The sequence below is a fragment of the Mixophyes fleayi genome, chromosome 12 (genome assembly GCF_038048845.1).
Source record: "Mixophyes fleayi isolate aMixFle1 chromosome 12, aMixFle1.hap1, whole genome shotgun sequence".
Lineage (NCBI taxonomy): Eukaryota > Metazoa > Chordata > Amphibia > Anura > Limnodynastidae > Mixophyes > Mixophyes fleayi.
The window spans coordinates 63184585-63207509 of NC_134413.1; the positions used below are offsets into that span (position 1 = coordinate 63184585).

Below are 22925 nucleotides of genomic sequence, written 5' to 3' on the forward strand. Positions count from 1 at the left end.
CTGCCCCCTCCTTCATTCTTTTGCCCCTCCATTGGTGTTTTCTATCACAATTCCCCTCCGTTTCTTTACTTACCATACTTGACTTTCTTTCTTCTATTTCTTCTGTATTTTCTTCTGTCTTACCAATTCGGCCATGCCTGGGACCCAGCATCCTCTCTCTCCTGCCGCTTGACACTGAATTTCGGGCGTGATGACGTCACATCCAACATTCAGTGAGAAGTGAGGAGGAAGGAGGATGCTGGGTCCCGGGCACTGCCATATTGGTAAGTTTTTTGTTTTTTTCTCCTTCTGCCACGGCACCCCTGTGACAGCGCCGCGGCTCCCAGGGCTTCCGCGGCGCTGTCACAGGGAACTGCCGCAAATAAGTAACTTGTGATTCACAAAAATTACACCTTGCAAATAGGAGTAATTTATTAATAACAGGAGAAAATGATTTCTAATTGCTGGATATTGTAATAATTGTCTGGTAGCTGTTTATATAATTGCTAAATGGCTGCCATAAAACTGTCAAATAAACAAATATTTCTTAATTGAAAAGACAGAAAGGTCTTATAAATTAGACTAGGTCAGAGGTGGCTTGGATTATAACCGTTAAAATGTTGCAAATATTTTTATATATTTATAACCGTAAAAATGTTGCAAATATTTTTATATATTTATAACCGTAAAAATGTTGCAAATATTTTTATATATTTAGATTTTATTATGTTTCATAGTTTTTACTTCTCCATTTGCCGATAAGTTGTCATATGATGCCTAATTACATAAGCTTTAGTATTCATTTCAGATTTGAAAAGTATAATATAGCATTTGGGGACAAATATAAATCCAAGTAATCCAGAGCTAGAAGCAAGAATAGCAAATATCTCCACTGCCACAACATATTTCCCTTTGCTGCTCAGGTAAGCTGGGATAAATGAGACCCAGACACTGCAAAACACCAGCATACTGAACGAAATGAATGTGGCTTCATTGAACAAATCAGGTAACTTCCTAGCTAAGAAAGCAATGATGAAACTGACAATGGCCAGGAGTCCCATATATCCTAGAACACAGTACAATCCAACAATGGACCCCTCGTTACATTCAGCTAATATCTTCCCAACTTCATCCTCCATGTTATAATATGGGAATGGGGGGAAAGTTCCCAACCATACAGAACATATTACAATTTGAAACACTGTACAGACAAGAACAATATAGTTAAACAAGTTGGATCCAACCCAATGGTTTAGTTTGCTTTCTGGTCTGGTGGCATTAAAGGCAATGATAACAATTGTGGTCTTGGCCAAAATGCTGGAGACGGCTATTGAGAATATGACTCCAAAAATGGTTTGCCTGAGAAGACAAGTCACTTCAACGGGATGTCCAATGAATATTAATGTGCAGAGGAAACACAACTTTAAAGATATAAGAAGGATATAGCTGAGATCTTGGTTATTAGCTTTTACAACAGGGGTATTTTGGTATTTAATAAAAGTTATCATAACCAAGCAATTGATCACAAATAATATAATCGATACAAGAGCCAAAGACTTTCCAAGTGGTTCTTCATAAGATAAATAAATTACAATCTTGGGCATGCATATGATTTTTTCTGCATTAGGCCATTCATTTCTTGAGCATTTGAAACATGTCTCCATATCTAGAATGAAATTATTATTAGTATTATTATTATTAATATTACAGCATATCTACTTATACTTAAGATTCATATTTGTTTCTTTTATTAGAAAACATAAATAGCAATGAGGCACACACACAATGTTAGACTTTAAATGTAAAATTCTATTACATTAGTCTTATCTATTTAGAAAAGCAATATGCAATGACTACAGAAAGTTTGATGCCTGTTGACATTTTTTTTCTTTTCCTTATATCATCGAATCAAAATTGAATTATTTTGTAATTCTTGGCACTGATCAACACAAATTAAATAATGTAAAAAATCCCAACAACTACTGATCTGTAGCCTCTTCTTAATTACAAAAAAAAGCAAAGTCATTGCTTCCTTACACACTCCACAAATCAACTGTGCTCTTGGCATTGGCTACAATAGTGTTCAGTGAACTGCTTTATGTCTTGCGCAAGGTCAATAAAAGATAAACAAGGAAGGGTAAGTTAAAATCGCTATCCAGTGCCCTATATACATCACAGTACTCCATTGCCCAAACACTCCAATCTATTGAAAAATCTATTTATTTTCAATTGAGATGATTTTATGTGTTTTTGTTCTGCTTTGCCAATAACAATTTATGGGAGAAGATCACACAATCAGAAGCAATGCTTACATGTTGACTGCTTGTGTTTGAGCAGTTCCATTAAAACAATAACATTAGCAAAAACAATGATATTAGCAAAAAATCACTACTATTGTATACATTTTCCAGTGTGTGCCGTGCCTAAGAAGCAAATATGGAACTTCCACAAGTCCCACCCACTGACTTTTACCAGGACTTGTTGGATCTTACAGTTTTATAAGAATATTTATTATTATTTTTTAACTGTGTAAGAATTATATTTTATTTACTGACTATTTTACCAATAATTTCAATTGATAAAATGTTTCTATAGGCTCTCTATGTCCCTTGATTTGCATTGTCTATTGAAATGAACAGGGAATCTGAACAATCTAACTGTCGTTTTGGCAATCACTGTCTGAAAACAGCAAGCTTATTTTTGGAGATGCTCATGGGGAGTTTGCAAGTCATCCTCTAATAGATCCCCCCTCTATAATTTTTAATGCTAAAAAGAATGATTTATGTGATTGTGAGATATATGGAAATTTTTTGGGGGCGAGGTTTTAGTAAGTGGGACTTATTACCATGATTAGCATTTAGTAGATTAGGTGAATTGAAAATGCCATAATAAAGCATAAAAATCAACCTTTGATAGTTCTCCATTAGTCTCTATGCAAATATTTTGCTGAAAAATCACTAACAGAAGTCAGAAAAGAAAGAAGTATAAATGAAGACATTACATTCACCAGATGGTAGAAAGTCTATTTACAGATTTGAAAATGTACTATTAAGAAAATGCCAACCTATTATTATTATTATTATCTTTGACTTATAAGGCGCCACAAAGGGTCCGCAGCACAGTACATTATATATACAGAAAACAGAGACCCAAGACATAACATGATACAGAAATATATACAAACACAGGTGACAGGGTAAAGCAAATCAGATTATATCTGGGACAGATAGTGAAAGGGATGGTAGAAATCAGCGAGGAGAAAGCTGGAGCTTAAGAAGACAGGGAAAACAGGGCTAGGGAAGCAGGCCAAAAGCTACAGAGGGTGATGGAATAGTAGAAGGAGCACACAAGGAAAGAGGGCCCTGCTCATGAGAGCTTACAGCCTAAAGGGAAGGGGGAGACACAAATAGGGTGGTACTAACTGGGGGAGAGAGCCAGGACATGGAAGTTAGGAGGAGGACTGATAGACTTGAATAAAGAAATGAGTCTTAAGGGCACGCTTGAAGCCTTTGAGAGTAGATGCTATCCTGATGGAACGTGGAAGATCGTTCCACAGCAGGGGAGCAGCCCAGCAAAGTCCTGAAGACAAGACTGCTGGGAGATGTTATTTAGGAAAACGTGAGGACATCCAGGAGGAGATGGCAGAAAGGCAGTCAGACACATGAGTGAGGGGGGGGAGAAAAAGAGATGTAGAACTGAAATGTCATTAGCATAAAGGTGATACTGGAGACCGAAGAGTTTAATAAAGCAATTGGTATACAGAGAAAATAGTAGAGGGCCAAGAACATTGCCAATGAGATTTAAACAACTTGGTTTGACCATAGTTACCGATCAAGAACTTGACATTTTATGGTTAGTGCACCCTAGACAAGATACATGTTATAAATAACCAAATTCATGTGCTGCTACTGCTTGTGTGGGTTTCCTCCATGCTCTCTAGTGTCCTCCCACACTCCAAATGCAAACTAATAGATTAACTGGAAATTAACCATTGTGGGCGTGTGTTTGCGTTGTCGACAACTTTACCTTAAGCTTCAATTGGACAAAGGTGATGTGAATGAATAAGCATTCCCTGTGAAACACTTTGCAATATGTAAGCATTATGTAAATAAAAGACACCATAAATATGTTTACCTGTATTATTGGAAATCTCACCATCTGAGCAGGGAATGCAATCATAACAGCAGGATGAATGTGATACTCGAGGTGATTTTCTGTAGCCAGGAAGACAAATTTCACTACATGCTGAGTGTGGAGTCTGTGTGTGGAGTGGAAATAGATATCTTATTGGTCAGTATTAAACCTTGTTTCATAGCTAACCTTCTGAAAAATATTTGTACAATAATGTGAAATATAGGTGCAAACATGGTTATTTATAAACATGCAAAAAAAGACTCTACCACACATGTGCCATGTGATGTGTGAAGATACCGTGTTTATCTGGCCCAATTCTACCCAATTCACGCTGGATGGCCACCGAGGTGTTAACCTTATCCTCAGTTCAGTGACTACTATGCCAGGGAATTCTACCAAGTACCTTCTAGCGTCCTTATAGTCACTCGGGTTAATGCAGTTAGAAAAGTGCAGCAGTACATTTTTTGTAATAAAAACAATCACTAGAAAACCAAGTACAAAAAGTAAATAAATGCCAGGTAGGTTTACCATATTATCTGTCCGTTACCCCACTAGTTAAAGGAGTTACAGTCACCTGGATTCCTGACTTGCAGGGGTATATTTACTAAACTGCGGGTTTGAAAAATAGGAGATTATTATTATTATTATTATTATTATTATTATTATTATTATTATTAGGTAAAAGCCTTTCAAAATTGCGGACAAAAATAAGAGTTAGATCTTGTTTAATATCAACAACAATGACACATTAAGGATTGCATTTGATGTGTAATTTATTCATCTCCTTGTCTAAATGACATATATCAATTAACTTCAGTATGTTTTTCAATTAATTAAACAAGGAGGGATAAGAACCTGATTAAAAGTTGGGCTCCATCTAATTACTGTTTCATTAATCATCAGCTGGTCAGAGGATCTTGGATTATATTGTCCAATTATGATAGAGTGAAGGGTTTGATTGGGATACACAATCCAGTTCAAAATGTCAAACTCTGAATGTATGTCTCCATATTCATCAAATTGCACCACGGCTCCTGCACTGTCCGTAAAAAGGACAGTCTTCAAGTATTTATGGATCTATACCAAGAACAATGTATCCATTAGGTTCTTTTTCATATTAGAATTATCTAATGTAGAGACATAAGTGGTTTGTTGGGATTAGCAACCAAAATAAACATTGATAATAATGTGGAAGTGACATTCAGTTTTACTTGCACAACAGATTCACAGAACATGACATAAAGATTCATGTTTGGATGTAAGTTTATTAGCATAGAGTTGCTTGTGTGATTTTTTCTCTGCACGCTTCCAATCGGAAGTAACACAATAGCATATAATTCATGTCCAAACCCAGATGACACTTACGACTGCCTACGACTGTAATGTGGGAACAGCAGTGGGAAGCGGCGGGCAAATGTAGACAATGTAAGGGTGTGCCGATGCAGGTGTAGATCATTACAGTCCTGGTTTTCTCATAATTATGCTTGTTTTAGCGGTGTCAAAGGCAGCAGCTACAAGGCAGGTGTAAGTTCCAGCTAATAGTGATGACTGATACGGCATCATCTTTGTATTGATATCTACACATATTCTTTCTACTGGTTAGAAAAGAAAATGTGCATACAAGGAAGAGAGACTATATAAATTAGGGATGTGCACCGGCGACTTTTGAGGTCTCGTGTTTTGTGTTTTGGATCCGGATTTTCGTTATTTTTGAGGTTCGGATTTGTCTCGCAAAACACTTGACGAAAGGTCTCGGTTCGGATTTAAGGTATTGGATTCGGATTTTTTTTGAAAAAAACATAAAAAGTTTAAAAATCAAGTTTTTGGGCTTATTTTCACTCCTAGGCTATTATTAACCTCAATAACATTCAATAACAAGCATTTCCACTAATTTACAGTGTATTCTGAACACCTCACAATATAGTTATTAGTCCAAAACGTTGCAAAAAGGTATCTTTCTGGACTGCGTAGAGGAGTGGGTCACCACAATATATCTTAAAAACCCTGAACTTTTATGATTCGCACCAATAATTGTACCTGGACTGCGTAGAGGAGTGGGTCACCACAATATCTTAAAAACCCTGAACTTTTATGATTCGCACCAATAATTGTACCTGGACTGCGTAGAGGAGTGGGTCACCACAATATCTTAAAAACCCTGAACTTTTATGATTCGCACCAATAATTGTACCTGGACTGCGTAGAGGAGTGGGTCACCACAATATCTTAAAAACCCTGAACTTTTATGATTCGCACCAATAATTGTACCTGGACTGCGTAGAGGAGTGGGTCACCACAATATATTAAAAACCCTGAACTTTTATGAATCGCACCAATAAATGTACCTGGACTGCGTAGAGGAGTGGGTCACCACAATATATATAATAAGAAAACCATCAACTTGTTTGATTCGCACCAATAAATGTACCTGGACTGCGTAGAGGAGTGGGTCACCACAATATATATAATAAGAAAACCATCAACTTGTTTGATTCGCACCAATAAATGTACCTGGACTGCGTAGAGGAGTGGGTCACCACAATATATTAAAAACCCTGAACTTTTATGAATCGCACCAATAAATGTACCTGGACTGCGTAGAGGAGTGGGTCACCACAATATATATAATAAGAAAACCATCAACTTGTTTGATTCGCACCAATAAATGTACCTGGACTGCGTAGAGGAGTGGGTCACCACAATATATATAATAAGAAAACCATCAACTTGTTTGATTCGCACCAATAAATGTACCTGGACTGCGTAGAGGAGTGGGTCACCACAATATATTAAAAACCCTGAACTTTTATGAATCGCACCAATAAATGTACCTGGACTGCGTAGAGGAGTGGGTCACCACAATATATATAATAAGAAAACCATCAACTTGTTTGATTCGCACCAATAAATGTACCTGGACTGCGTAGAGGAGTGGGTCACCACAATATATATAATAAGAAAACCATCAACTTGTTTGATTCGCACCAATAAATGTACCTGGACTGCGTAGAGGAGTGGGTCACCACAAGATATATTAAAAACCCTGAACTTTTATGATTCGCACCAATAAATGTACCTGGACTGCGTAGAGGAGTGGGTCACCACAATATATTAAAAACCCTGAACTTTTATGAATCGCACCAATAAATGTACCTGGACTGCCTAGAGGAGTGGGCACTGGGCACCACAATAAAATATATAAAAAACCTTCAACAGGTCTGCATTACACTACACATACGGCTGCTCCTCCATCCTCTCCATCATATACATGTTGGAGTTTTAGCGTGTGACAACCTCTTGTTTTTGATAATGTCAGTGCATTTTGAATATTTTTCAATTTGCCCCACACCACTGAATGTACTTTATCTATGATACGCATCTAATTATCTTGACTGCGTAGTGTGGTGGCCCAAGTACACAATTTGGTACCGAGGCCACAATATAATTAAAAAACCCTCCACGTGTCGGAATTCCACCAAACAAGTATCTGGACTGCGTAGTGGGGTGGCCCCGGTACCCAATTTGATACCGGGGCCACAATAAAATAAATACACCCTCCACGTGTCAGAATTCCACCAAACAAGTATCTGGACTGCGTAGTGGGGTGGCCCCGGTACCCAATTTGATACCGGGGCCACAATAAAATAAATACACCCTCCACGTGTCAGAATTCCACCAAACAAGTATCTGGACTGCGTAGTGGGGTGGCCCCGGTACCCAATTTGATACCGGGGCCACAATAAAATAAATACACCCTCCACGTGTCAGAATTCCACCAAACAAGTATCTGGACTGCGTAGTGGGGTGGCCCCGGTACCCAACTTGATACCGGGGCCACAATACCTCCTCCAAACATGCTACAGACAATTCGTCATTGAGATCCCATCAAGTATGTTAAAGACAGACAGGGTCCAAGTGTTATTAGTTGACTTTGTAAAGAAAAAAACTGTCCCTGTTGCACATAGTCGTGCAATGAAGACTTACTTTTTCATTTAAAGGCACGATCTTTCAAGTGTAGTGTTTGTAAGTCTAAGTCATATTATACTTTTGGTAAAATTGGTTTTTTTTGTTCCTCTTTATGTTAATTAATTAGTAATAGAATTAAAGTAGGAAATAGAATTAAATAGAATTAAAGTAGGAAATAGAGTGGTATAGAGTTGTAGTGTGGTATAGATAGAGTGGTCCACACAATATAATAATAAAACCCTCAACTGGTCTGAATTCCACCAAACAAGTATCTTGACTGCGTAGTGTGGTGGCCCCGGTACACAATTTGGTACCGAGGCCACGATATAATTAAAAAACCCTCCATGTGTCGGAATTCCACCAAACAAGTATCTGGACTGCATAGTGGGGTGGCCCCGGTACCCAATTTGATACCGGGGCCACAATACCTCCTCAAAACATGCTCCAGACAATTCGTCATTGACAGACCCCAGACAGACAGGGTCGTAGTGTTATTGTTTGACTTTGTAAACCCAAAAAAATGTCCCTGTTGCACTTGCACATAGTCGTGCAATGAAGACTGACTTTTTCATTTAAAGGCACGATCTTTAAAGTGTCAGAAAGAGAGAGAAGACACAGGAGAGGAGAGTTGTAGCTGGGGACCTGGGGTGGAAGCTCCCAGGCTCCCCCAGCATTGCCTGGAAGTCTGAGCGTGGTGACTGAGCCAGGGCAAGGAATGTGTGCCCTGGATGAGGGGGAGAACTCCATGCCACTATAGTGAACCCAAGAGAGAGGGGGACACTGCACATGGAAGAGGCCCTGGAGTGAGGGCTGCTACAAGAGGCATGGTAGCTGTAGTGTCAGATCCTGAGGCTGAGAGTACACAGAGTGACGTGTCAGAGCACAGGAGACATTATCCCCGCAGAGGAGGGATGAGCTGCAGTTGAGAGGTCTGTTGTTGAAATAGGACATGCACACTTTAACAAACCAATCATTTCAGCGACAGGGCCTACCAAACAACTTTGACTGAAATGATTGGTTTGTTTGGGCCCCCACACCAAAAAAGCTATTCATCTCTCCCTGTACAGACTAAACAGGCTCTACTGAGGCAAGATGTCGTCCTCATCCTCAACCTCTGATTCCTCTCCCCCTACAGTGTGTACTTCCTCCTCATCACACATTATCAATTCGTCCCCGCTGGACTCCACAACCACAGGTCCCTCTGTAGTATCTGGAGGGCAGTGCTGTACTTCATTGAGGAATTGATTATTCATTTTTATAAACATCATTTTTTCAACGTTGTGAGGAAGCAACCTCCTTCGCCGCTCACTGACCAGGTTCCCCGCTGCACTAAAAACTCTTTCCGAGTACACACTGGAGGGGGGACAACTCAGGTAAAATAGAGCCAGTTTGTACAGGGGCTTCCAAACTGCCTTTTTTTCCTGCCAGTAACAATATGGACTGTCTGACATGTCTACTTGGATGGTGTCAGCAAAGTAATCATCCACAATTTTTTCTATTGTCACAGCATCCAATGCAGCGAGAGTAGACATGTCTGCAATGGTTGGCAGGTCCTTCAGTCCGGACCAGATGTTATCAGCATCCCCGCCAGTGCCTCTTTTGGGAAAACTGAGCTTTTTCCTCGCAGCCATAGATGTGGAAGAAAATGAGGGTGGAGCTGTTGGCATGTCACGGTCCTCTTCAGAGGACAATCTCCTGACCAGCAGGTCTTTGCACCGCTGTAGATTTGTGTCCGCCGGAAACAGAGACACAACATACGCTTTAAACCGAGGATCGAGCACGGTGGCCAGAATGTATTCCTCTGACTTTAAAAGAGTGACCACCCTCGGATCCTGGCAAAGCGTACGAAGGGCTACATCCACAAGAGCTACATGCTTGCTGTAATCGCAATGGCTTACCAGCTCCTCCCTCACTTTCTCCAGCTGCTTCTGCAACAGCCTGATCAGGGGAATGACCTGACTCAAGCTGGCAGTGTCGGAACTGACTTCTCGTGTGGCAAGTTCAAATGGCTGCAGAACCTTGCACAACACGGAAATCAGTCTCCACTGCGCTTGACTCAGGCGCATCCCCACTCCTTTGCCTATGTCGTAGGTGGCTGTGTAGGCCTGAATGGCTTTTTGCTGCTCCTCCATCCTCTGCAGCATATAGAGGGTGGAGTTCCAGCGCGTCACAACCTCTTGTTTGAGGTGATGGCAGGGCAGGTTCAAGCTTTTTTGATGTGCCTCTAGTCTGCGGTAGGCACTGGCTGAATGCCGAAAGTGTCCAGCAATTTTGCGGGCCACCGCAAGCATCTCCTGCACACCCCTGTCACTCTTGAGGTAATGCTGCACCACCAAATTAATGGTGTGGGCAAAACATGGGACGTGCTGGAAATTGCCCATATTTAATGCCCGCACAATGTTACTGGCATTGTCTGACACCACAAATCCCCATGAGAGTCTAAGTGGGGTAAGCCACTGGGAGATAATTTCCCTCATTTTCTCTAATATGTTGTCAGCGTTGTGCCTCTTATTAAAGCCTGTAATGCACAATGTTGCCTGCCTTTGCATGAGCAGCCATTTTGTAGATGCTGCTACTGATGCAGCTGTTGCTGTTGCTGCGGAAGGGGATGCATCTACCCAGTGGGCTGTCACAGTCATATAGTCCTTCGTTTGCCCAGAACCACTTGTCCACATGTCCGTGGTTAAGTGGACAGTGGGTACAACCACATTTTTAAGAGCACTGAGGACACTTGATCGTACTTCTCTGTACATTTTTGGTATCGCCTGCCTAGTGAAGTGGAATCTCGAGGGGATTTGGTACCGGGGACACAATACCTCCATCAACCCTCTAAATCCCACTCCACTGATGGCGGACACCGGGCGCACGTCTAACACCAACATTGCAGTTACAGCCGCAGTTATACGCTTTGCAATAGGGTGACTACTATCGTATTTGGTGGTCATGGCAAACGACTGTTGGACGGTCAATTGTTTGGTGAAAGACTTAGCGGTCTTACGACTTCCCCTCTGGGAAGATGACCGACTAACAGCAGCAACAGCAGCAGTGGCAGTAGTAGGCGTACCGCTGCAGGATTCCTCGGATGAATCCCGTATTGAGGAGGACTCAGTCTGGCTGGTGACTTGGGCTGCAGGACTGAATCTGATGGAGATTGTGGAGGAAGTTGACGAGGAGGGTGTTGCTGGTGTGTATCCAACTGGACCACGGGATTTAGGTGTCCCTGTACCGATGAGGGTCCTAGCCCCAGTTCCTGAACTAACCACTGAACTATGAAGGTTATTCAGGTGACGTATAAGGGAGGATGTTCCTAGGTGGGCAAGATCCTTACCCCTGCTTATTTGAGCTTTACATAAGCTACATATTGCCATACATTGGTTGTCTGGATTTGGATAAAAATAACTCCAGACCGAAGAGGTGCATTTTTTGGTCTTCTGACCAGGCATGACGATGGGCTTTTTCATCCCATGGACATCAGCTGTTTCCCCCCCTGGTGCCTCATTTACAATAACCACATCACCATCCTCATCATCAAGTTCCTCCACAGCGCCAGCTACATCATCAATAGCCTCCTCCCGAGCCACCTCTTCCCGTACAGTGATGGGAAGGTCAGGCTTGACAACCACCAACACCCTTGGACTCGCCTTGGGGATTTGTGATAATTTCTCTTTAGAAGGCAGAGTTGTTTGCTGTTTTGTTGCTGACAGCATAACTCTCTTCAATTTTTTGTAGGGGGGGGGAGGAGGAGGAGGGCTAAGATCCGTGGGTGAAGCTGAACCACTAGTCATGAACACGGGCCAGGGCCTAAGCCGTTCCTTGCCACTCCGTGTCGTAAATGGCATATTGGCAACTTTACGTTTCTCCTCAGATGATTTTAAGTTTCTCTTTTTGCTACTTTTTCTTAACTTGGGCTTTTTGGATTTTACATGCCCGGTACTACGAGATTGGGCATCGGGCTTGGAAGACGACGTTGATGGCATTTCATCGTCTATGTCATGACTAGTGGCAGCAGCTTCAGCATTAGGAGGAAGTGGGTCTTGATCTTTCCCTACTTTATCCTCCAAATTTTTGGTCTCCATTATATGTAGCACAAGATACTGCAGAATGTGTGAACTTGGTAATATTGCAGTACCAATGGACTTATACTGCTGGATTGGTTTTGCAAATTTGGTTATAATTATTATATATTTTTTTTTTTATTTATTTATTTTTTTTTTTACTTTTTTTTTATTTTTAAAAAACTTGGGAATCGTGGGGAAATAACTATGCCCTTAGAAGCACAGAGCACAGGACACAGCACCACTGGACTGAACAGGACACGGCACAGGACCCAGCAGCACTACGGAACTCAGCAGGACAGAGCACAGGACACAGCACCACTGGACTGATACTGCAGAATGTGTGAACTTGGTAATATTGCAGTACCAATGGACTTATAATGCTGGATTGGTTTTGCAAATTTGGTTATAATTATTATATATATTTTTTTTTTTAAAATTTTTATTATTTTTTACTTTTTTTTTATTTTTTAAAAACTTGGGAATAATGGGGAAATAACTATGCCCTTAGAAGCACAGAGCACAGGACACAGCACCACTGGACTGAACAGGACACGGCACAGGACCCAGCAGCACTACGGAACTCAGCAGGACAGAGCACAGGACACAGCACCACTGGACTGATACTGCAGAATGTGTAAACTTTGTAATATTGCAGTACCACTGGACTTTTACTGCTGAATGTGTGAACTTGGTAATATTGCAGTACCAATGGGCTTATACTGCAGGATTGGTTGTGAAAATTTTGTGGTAATTAAAAAATATTAAAGTAGTTTTTGGTATTTTTTAAAAAAACTTTTTTTTATTTTTTTAAACACAGGGGAATATTGGGGAAATAACTATGCCCTTAGAAGCACAGAGCACAGGACACAGCACCACTGGACTGAACAGGACACAGCACAGGACCCAGCAGCACCACTGACCTCAGAAGGACAGAGCACAGCACACAGCACCACTGGACTGATACTGCAGAACACAGCACAGCACAGCACAGCACAGCACAGCACAGCACTAAACAGCACTAAACAGCACAGCACAGCACAGAACTAAACAGCACAGAATTAAACAGCACAGAACTAAATAGCACAGAGGACCACCTAACACACCCTCCCTCTACCCTGATCAATGCCCGAGTGAAGATGGCGGCGACTAGCGGGGAATTTATAGGATCCGAGTATCGCGAGATCCGACAACGGGATTATGAGTCAGAGCCTCAGTTTCACTTTTGAATTTGGCGCCAATACCCGGATCTGTCTCGGATCCGACTCGGATCCGCAACGTTCGGGTGGGCTCGGATTTCAGAAATCCGAGCGCGCTCATCCCTAATATAAATGCATTGTATGTACATTAAACATAAAGAAAATCCTGATTTATCTATATATAATGTAAAAAACATTTTTTAAACACATATTTTTATTAAGTCGCCTGGTGATTGATCCAAACTAACCTTTACTTAATAGCCTTTACAGGTATCTTCTTAACTAAGAAATAAAGACAAGGGAGGCTTTCCTAGTGGAGCAAGGTCACAAAATGTATTGAAATAATTTAAAATAAGTGGTGGTGAAGAAAAAAGCATGGCCAATCAGCTACCAGCTATACTACATACCAACATGATGTGCCTAAATGTTCTCCTATGCTTCTAGGCTAGAAAACCCCACTCTTTCTGATTTGGCTCAGTAGCTGGGATGTGAATGCACAGATGGTGTCCCATAACCACCCTAGAGTTGAAGTGTAACTAATGATGAGTCTCCCTATTGAGGGAAAGTGTTCCACCAACACACACATGCAAAATTTATGGCTGCTTATTAACATCATTTCTCACCACAGTTAGGTTCCCAACCCCAGGAACCGCAGCTCACCAACTACCATGATCCTTCAATGTTCAATAACACTCCAAAAACCCTGCTCGATAAACAGAGCCAGACCTAATTCCATGTGGAGTGCTCTATCTAGCCTGTATAGATGACTACAGCCAAATTTCATTCTGTGGTGAATTACCTCTGTCCCTCCATTTTCTAATAAAAATTTAGCCAAGGCTGACATTAAGTTAGAACAGACCATATTGATACTAGCTCCACCATTGGTGCATCTCCATACCTTCCTGTCGGACCATATTAAACTAGTATCCGTCCAGTTATCCAGTATTGTGCTAAAATCGTCTTTAATCCTCCCAAACAGCTCCATACCCTTCAAAATTCCTTGATCATTCCATTCTAGCTGTATAATACATACAACAGTAATACCAAATTTAGCATCAGCAAGGTGCAAGTTTTAAAGAATGGAAGGCTGATGCACACCCCTAGAATCTAAACATGTTTTGCCCCTATCTACCAGAAAAATTGCCATGTTATTGGCTGAAGGGCTCTTGTTAGCTCAGAACACAAATGAATGTCCCACAATCCCCACCTTCACCTGAGACATAAGGGAATAACACATTACATTCCAAACAGCCTTAAACACAATGAGAAAAACATGAAAAACAATATCCAGGTACTCCAGTAAACCCAGCTTACCTAGCAGGGGAAAGGAAAAAAGGGTGACCCATAAAGAGGTGAAACCGTAAAAACCCTTAAAGGGCCATTAACCAAGGAACAAAATGCATGCCAATGCCAGCAAGGCTTTTCATTTCTCCAAGAAAAAAATATTCCTTCTAAACATCTATGTCACGCACCGGACCTGCATGTGGATTTCTGCAAACTTACCTGCCCCAAGCAAGCAATCCTCTCGGCGGTTGACGCCATCACATGGGGAGCAGAAATACACATAAGCAGCAATGGTAGTGCCGGTGCAAGCACAGGAGAGATGACAGTGGGAGGAATAGAGGGGTTGCAAAGGAATGGAAATTGAGGAGCACAACATGTGGAGAAAGAGGCAAACAGGCAAAAGGGGAAGGCAAACAAGCAAAGGAGGAAAAACAGGAAAAGGAGCAGAAGGTGAAGCATGGGAGGGATCTGGCAGGGAAGATGATCTTGGTGGAGAATGCATAGAATGGGGGGCAAGGAATGGGAGCAGCATTGCAACTGTTGCTGGGTTAAGTAGGATGGCGGGTGGCAGCACTAAGTGCCCGCCTCACTGACACTGGCTGATGGAGGTAGGAGGGAGGAATGAGAATACTATACAGGCACCGCTGGGAGATGGAGGGTGTCTGTGCACTAGTGTGTGTGGGGGGCCATGTGATTTATGGGGGGCAGCTAAAAGCCTCAATGAGGGGGAACTCAATAACTATATACAACAGGAGTTGTGATAGAAATAGAAAGGGGAAATAAATAGAGGTAAGCAGGAATTAAAAAGAAAAGAAGCTGAAAGTAGAGGACAGGAAAAGGGACAAAGAAATTATAAATTTGATAGTTAAACAGTAAGTGTTTTGAAAAAAACAGGTTTTTGCCATGGGACAACAGCCTGTAAATTAGGATTTTTCAGGGTCAAAAGAACAAACACACCCTATACATAAGCATATATAGCCACCCCTTAGCACGCCGTCCCCTTTGACTCTTTCTCATTTGCCATCAAGAGGTGCATTTATACACAGACCAACAGATTAACTCTTGCAAGAAATCAGAAGGTTCTACCAAATCATGGGCACTTACACTACATGGACAAAAGTATTTGGCCTACATGTTAATTTTAGAATTGAGGTATTTCAATCAGACCCGTGGCCAGAGGTATATAAAATCAAGCACCTTGCCAAGCAGGCTCCATTAGTAAATATTTGTAATACAAAATGTACTGTGATAAGATGCCACCTTTGCAATATTACTATATGACAGTGTGAAATTTCATCCCTGATGGATATTCCACGGTGATATTATTAGAAAGTGGAAGCATTTAGGGACAATAGCAACTCAGCCACAAAGCAGAAGACCAGGTAAAATCATAGAGCGGGGTCAACAATTGCTGAGGTGCATGGTGCGTAAAAGTCGCCAACGCTCTGCTGATTCCATAGCTGAAGAGTTCTGAACTTCCTCTGGCATCAGTTAAGCACAAAAACTGTGCAGCAGGAGCTTAATGGAATGGGTTTCTATTGTCGGGAAGCTGCATGCAAGCTTTACACCGACACTTGACTGTGGAGCAGTGGAACTGTGTTCTGTGGAGTGAAGAATCATGCTGCTTTGTTTGGCAGTCTGATGGGCAAGTCTGGCTTTGGCGGATGCCGGGAGAACATTAGATGCTTGAGTGCATTATGCCAACTGTGAAATTTGATGGAGGAGGGATAATGGTATGGGGCTATTTTTCAGGGTTTGGGCTAGGCCCCATATCTCCAGTGAAGAACAATCTTAATGCTTCAGCATACCAAGTCATTTTGGACAATGCTATGCTTCCAACTTTGTGGCAACAGTTTGGGTAAGGCCCTTTTCTATTCCGGCATGACTGTGCCCCAGTGCACAAAGCCAGAACTACAAAGACACAGTTTGATAAGTTTGGTGTGGAAGAACTTTGTCAGGATTACCACTATGAAACCACAGAGAGAGCGTAGTTAGCAAAGTGGTTTTTGTTAAATACCGGTTAGACAGGTTTCAGGATGCAGTACGGTAAGGTGTGGCAGAAACAGCAAACAACAGATGGTGAATGTGATGGTGTGCAGGACTTTACCACGAAGTATAGGAGATAACACACAAGGTGCGATGGTCTGCGGAGCAAGGTACTGAAGGTAACAGACACAGGATGCAATGATCTGCAAGACTTTAGCACAAGGTAGTGGAGGCTGCTGGTAACAAACTGCAACAGTTTAGTTCTCTGTAACACTGGAGAGTTGAAAGCAGGTATTGTTGATAAAACTCTGCAGCAGGATAATGCAGAAACACTGGAGGGCTGAAAGCAGGTACAGAGTCACAGTCAAGCCGAGTCAGGGTTCACAGGCAGAGGTGCAAAAACAGAGGGACAAGCAGAGGTCAATTCCAGAAGATCAATCAGGAGAGAACACAGGTAATGGCAACAGATGATCTGGCCAAGACTGTTGGGAAAAGCAGGGTTTTGTAGGGCAGAGGCAGGTGTTAATCATCCTGGAGTAACAAGGCCTTTTTGGCAGGTAAGACAGCAGCCTGAGTACCACAGTGGCCCATTTGGTGAAACAAGGGTACTACAGGCAGGATGCATAATATATATATATATATATATATATATATATATATATACAAAAGGTCCAACATAATTCCTGACAGACAGGAGCTGCAGGATGCAAATCGTGACAAACTTGACTGGCTCACACGGAGCCCTGACCTCTCATCCAACATCAGTGCCTGACCTCATAAATGGTCTACAGAATGAATGGGCAAATTCCCACAGAACCACTCTAACATCTAGTGGAAAGAATTCCAAAAAGAGTGGAAGCTGTTATCGCTGCATAAAGGGGACCAACTTCATATTAAAGTATATATATTTGAATACAATGTCATTACAGTCCATGTGGGTGTAATGGTCAAGCTCTCAAACACTTTTGTCCATATAGTGTATATGCCTTCAGGCCCATCGCAAAAGTTCAGTTAGCTTAATGGTTACAGTATTATGAGTTGGCAATTTATTTTCAAAAATATTTTTTTAGCAGGTGTTCTTGTGAGACTTTATATTGCATATGCGTCTCCTGCACTCTCTTATGTCTGTTAACATACAACAACTAATGTTTAGGTGAGCATGCTTACACCCAGATTAAAATCTAAATACATCTCGAGATTTGCTCAGATTTAAATATGGGCTGAATTACACTCATGTTCTCTGCTCTTTTTTCAACCAAAAGTTGCGTGCAAGTTGTGTTAGGACTTAAATCAGGTAAAAAACTTTGGGAAAATCAGGGAAGGTACAATGGACACAGCTGGGCCATATTTAGAGTTAGCAATAAATCCATACGGCACAACTTTGTACCTTGGCAAACCCATGTTATTCTGCATAAGGAAGTGGTGGGGAGGTGATGGTGGGGGAAAATATTTTCTCTGCATGCAAAAAACAGAAAGCATATAGCCCCTTCCATCATCACCACATGTTTTGTTCATGTGCAAAATTCCAACCTTTAGCTGAATTTTCTCAAAATTATAAATGAGGCTTAATGGCTCTTTTTTACAATGTCTTTATTGAACCTTGCACCCCACAACTACACCTGAACTAAGATACTTCAACAAGGTCCCAATAAAATGCCACCCTTCCTAAAAAATAAATCCCCTTTCCATTAGATTCCAAGTGGCCTATTGCTGCATCTCCATCAGTTTGATTGGGCCTGATCTCAGATGAGTGCAGATATTGTATTCCCTGAGTACATACAAAGTTTGCACCTGAACACTCAGGACCTGATTCATCAAGGCCTGTTTTGTCATACACAAAATCACTTTTTTCGCATGCCCAGAACCGGGAATATGCCAATGACGCAGCAATGTTCACTGCATCTACGTATGAAAAGGACTCTTACTATAGCCTACGATTTTATAAGGGCATGCCAAACTCGAGCCCACACAACCACAACTGAATCAAGTTATGGGCATCTCAAAGTTATTTGTTCTCCTGCCATATCTCTTGCCCTAGTTATAGGGCTAGTTGAAGTTCTGGGTATAGTGATGGCAGTCGCGTATGCATGTTATAACATGTGTTTTATAATCTTAATAAATGTATTTCATGTATACAAAAAAAATTTTTTTTAGCTGTTTTGCCATTAATGCTTATATTATAAACAAGTAACATTAATTCATTTTTTTTTCTGTGCATTCTTTAGCCAATGAATATACCACATAAGCATTGGATGTATCCTGCATTGTCTTGTGTAGGAGAGCAGAGCAGACCTACACTTAAATTCATCAGCGCACGTATCTTTAGATCCATATCCTGTTAAATTTGGGAGTACACAGAGCTGATTTATGTCCTTTTTTATTTAAGCAAAATGCACGTTGTGCTCGGTATGTGTACCTTGATGAATCAGGCTTTTCGATCCTTTCTTCTTTAAATAGACAATTGAGAGGTTTCGCCCATGACCATAATTTGAAATGATCAGATTGAAATGCAGAAATCACAATGAATGTGCAGTCAGGAAAAATTTAGCAAATTAAGTGACTTGCCCAATCAGATTCGGTAGTACACATGCACCTAGCCACAGTTGTGGGAGATAATGGGCCTCAGGCATTTAGGAAAGTAAGGCAAAAAAAGTACTAACTTAGCACTTTGACAAAACCATGTTGCATTGGAGGAGAGGTAAATTTAAAATGTGAGGACAGATTTATAGTTGGGATAGGACATGTTCTAGATCAACTTTAAATTTCAGTGTAAAAATAAAGCTATAAAGTAACTGTGTGCTACATGAAAAAGCAGCCAGTATTTAACTTATGTGCAAAATGATAAATTAATTTGCACCCCTTGCATTGTAACATGGTTTTGTCCAGGAGTCTTAAATAAGATACCTCTTCACATAAGATCCTTAATGAATCAGGCCCATGGTTTGTCCAGGAAAATGGTAGCTCCTTTTTTTTTGCCTTACTTTCCTTAATGAATCAGACCCTATGTCTACTGACTAAGCCATCTGCAGTAGAGAGATTTGTGCAGTTTGGTTGTTTTTCATGCCACAACTATTTATGCGAGTTGCAATTAATATACCTCAATGTAATATAAACTAAACATCTCATGTTGCAGATTCAAAGCTATAAATACGAGTATGGGCACAATTTTTTAAAGCAAAGAGTCTCAACAAGCAAAGTTTAGCACAAAAAAATCCGGCCTACTCAAATATGATGTGTCAGCAGAAGTCTACAAATGACTCGATTTTTAAAGATGGGATTTTTACACACCAGGTACTATTCGATAGACCATACCTGAGTGTAGCCAGGGAAAGGAGGGCTGTTGGTTTACTACATAAAATAATGATGGTTATCATCATCATCATCACCATTTATATATATAGCGCCACTAATTCCGCAGCGCTGTACAGAGAACTCATTCACATCAGTCCCTGCCCCATTGGAGCTTACAGTCTAAATTCCCTAATATAGACACACACTCACACATACAGACAGACAGGTAGAGACTAGGGTCAATTTTTGATAGCAGCCAATTAACCTACCAGTATGTTTTTGGAGTGTGGGAGGAAACCGGAGCACCCGGAGGAAACCCACGCAAACACAGGGAGAACATACAAACTCCACACAGATAAGGCCATGGTCGGGAATCAAACTCATGACTTCAGTGCTGCGAAGCACAAGTGCTAACCACTAGGCCACTGTGCTGCCCTGGTTATGGTCTATTAAATGCTTTCAGATTTAACTAAAAAAAACAGTCCAGAGTGAACATAACCGTTACCATTTGTTAAGTGTGCTAAACATTTTTCAAATGTGACGCATATATTTACTGCATAAAAACTTCTACAATTACATTTCTTGAAATCAGGGTCATGCATCAGTGTAGAAGATTATGGCAATCACCAGCTCACAACAGAATTTACATTTTGGTGTCTGCTTCTGACCACTCCTAAATGTTAAAGTTGCAAAGCTCTTTCCTAGGCTGCATTTTTATATGGTAGGACAACAATATGGGCCTGAGTCATTAAGGAGATCAAAGCATAAAAAAGGAGTTACTGCGCCTGGGCAAAACCATGTTGAATTGGAGGGGGAGGCAAATCTAAATTGTGGGGAAAGATTTGTAATTGGAGTAGGTCATATTCTAGATCAATTTTAAGTTTTAGTGTAAAAATAAAGCTATCAAGGATTCGTGTGCTAAATGAAAAAACAGCCAGTATTTAACTTATGTGCAAAATCGTAAACTAATTTGCACCACTTGCATTGTAGCATGGTTTGTCATTTACTCGTTTTTTTGCCTTACTTTCTTTAATGACGCAGGCCCTATAAGTGCACTACCTATATAAAATACTAATCATCATTATCTATTTATATAGCGCCACTAATTCTGCAGCACTGTACAGAGAACTCATTCACACCAGTCCCTGCCACATTGGAGCTTACAATCCAAATCCCCTAACATACACACATACAGAGAGAGACAAAGGGCAATTTAATAGCAGCCAATTAATTTACCAGTAGGTTTTTGGAGTGTGGGAGGAAACCGGAGCACCTGGATGAAACCCACGCAGACACAGGGAGAACATATAAACTCCACACAGATAAGGCCATGGTCTGGAATTTAGCTCATGACACCAGTGCTGTGAGGCGGAAGTGCTAACCACTAAGCCACCTTGCTGCCCATAGATGTGTAACACTGACTGATGTGTAAAACTGCCTGATGTATGTAACTGCGTGATGTGTATAACTGACTGATGTGTAAAACTGTCTGATGTGTATAAATGACATAAAACTAATATTATGATGTTATATACCTTACCTTCCAAGCTTGCATGTCATAATTATCACTGTGTTCCAACTTAACATTGGTTCGCATGTTGTGCAAGCTATGTGCCAAGCCATATACAGCATTGTATATAGTGTAGCTGTAGACAGAAATCTCCTTGTACATATGTTCGTGTTGTGAATGTTTTAGTGTTTCATTTCCAGTACATAGCTCTAGAGAACTAGGAATTCCTCTTAACATACAATCAAATATTTCTTGCCATGCCTGTTCAATAAATATATCATTTGGGTAAAGGTGAGGTTGCACATTTAGTATAAAATCTGCTAAGTTTGGTATAGTATTTGTATGCAGAACAAATGATAAACTTCCATTGAAAGAATTAAAGTTTAGAAAGTTATGTTCAAATTCATTGGAAACCTCCCACTGGGAGGAAATGAGCCATACTTTATCTGGGATAGGAAAGTTGTATAATGTGATTTGTAATGTAAACATGTAGTCTTTATCCCCATAAACAATTATTACATTAGCCGAGGTGCTTCTCAGTGTGTCAACAATTCGTTTTTGCCTTCTCTCTTCTAAGGCATCATGGTAAGGAATAAATTCCAAAAATGCTACACAAGACTTATGTTGCTCCAGCTCTGTTTGCAGCACTTGGCTGGCTTTTAGACCCGACTCATTGTCTGGAACCAATAGACCGATCCAGGACCATCCAAAAAATGTTATTAGTTTAATGATAGCTTTAAACTGTAGATTATCATTGGGAACAGTGCGATAGAAGGAGGGAAACTGAAGTTTATTACTAAAGACTGAATCCATCGATGAATAACTAATCTGAAATATAAATAAAAAATTATATGTAACCTTAAACAAAGCAAAGATAATGTAAAAAGTCACAGTAAACAATTAATTCAGCCAGAGATAAGTTAAATTGGTGCAAAATTTTCTATAAATCATTTTTCTCTCTGAAATTGTATTTTACAAAGATGCAAGGCTCCAGCGTTAGATTCTTTAAATACAACTTTTGGTGCTCTATTCCAAGTTATGCCATTTTGGACTGTGTTTGTAAATTTGTGCTTTGCAGAATGTATGGTTTATGAATAGACCTGACAACAATCAATTCATTTGCATAATATATGCATTAGGTCACAATCAAGAGTATAAGTAAAATTGGCTGCAATTAAATACTTAGGCTTCTCCATAACTAAAAATGACTCTCTCCTCCACCAAGCCAAATGCGGACCCCTCTTGAGAACCATTGCCCAAGATCTAATACAATGGAAAACTCTCTAATTTTCATGGTTTGGCAGAATCAACACAATTAAAAAGTGCTGCCCAGACTTTTATATCTGCTTCAGAATCTCTCAGTCCTGGTCTCTATGATTCCTTTAAAAACTATGTAACATTTTTATTTGAGGGCGTGAGAGGAACCTAGATTACGTTGATCTATTTTAGCTTAATCTATATCTGAAAAACGCCAACGCCTCCCAATCCTACAAAATGATTATTACTCTACACAACTTAATC

The 22925-nt window shown here is 40.6% G+C and overlaps 1 protein-coding gene across 1 annotated transcript; it reads right to left on the bottom strand.

Moving 5' to 3' along the window:
- Window positions 1-719: 719 nt before the first annotated feature.
- LOC142108304 (vomeronasal type-2 receptor 26-like) lies at window positions 720-14875 on the bottom strand. Its single transcript, XM_075191938.1, has 4 exons — window positions 14837-14875; window positions 4969-5190; window positions 4114-4237; window positions 720-1645 (listed from the first exon to the last, which is right to left on the bottom strand). Exons 1-4 carry the CDS (start codon window positions 14873-14875, stop codon window positions 720-722), a joined length of 1311 nt encoding a protein of 436 aa, XP_075048039.1.
- Window positions 14876-22925: the final 8050 nt, after the last annotated feature.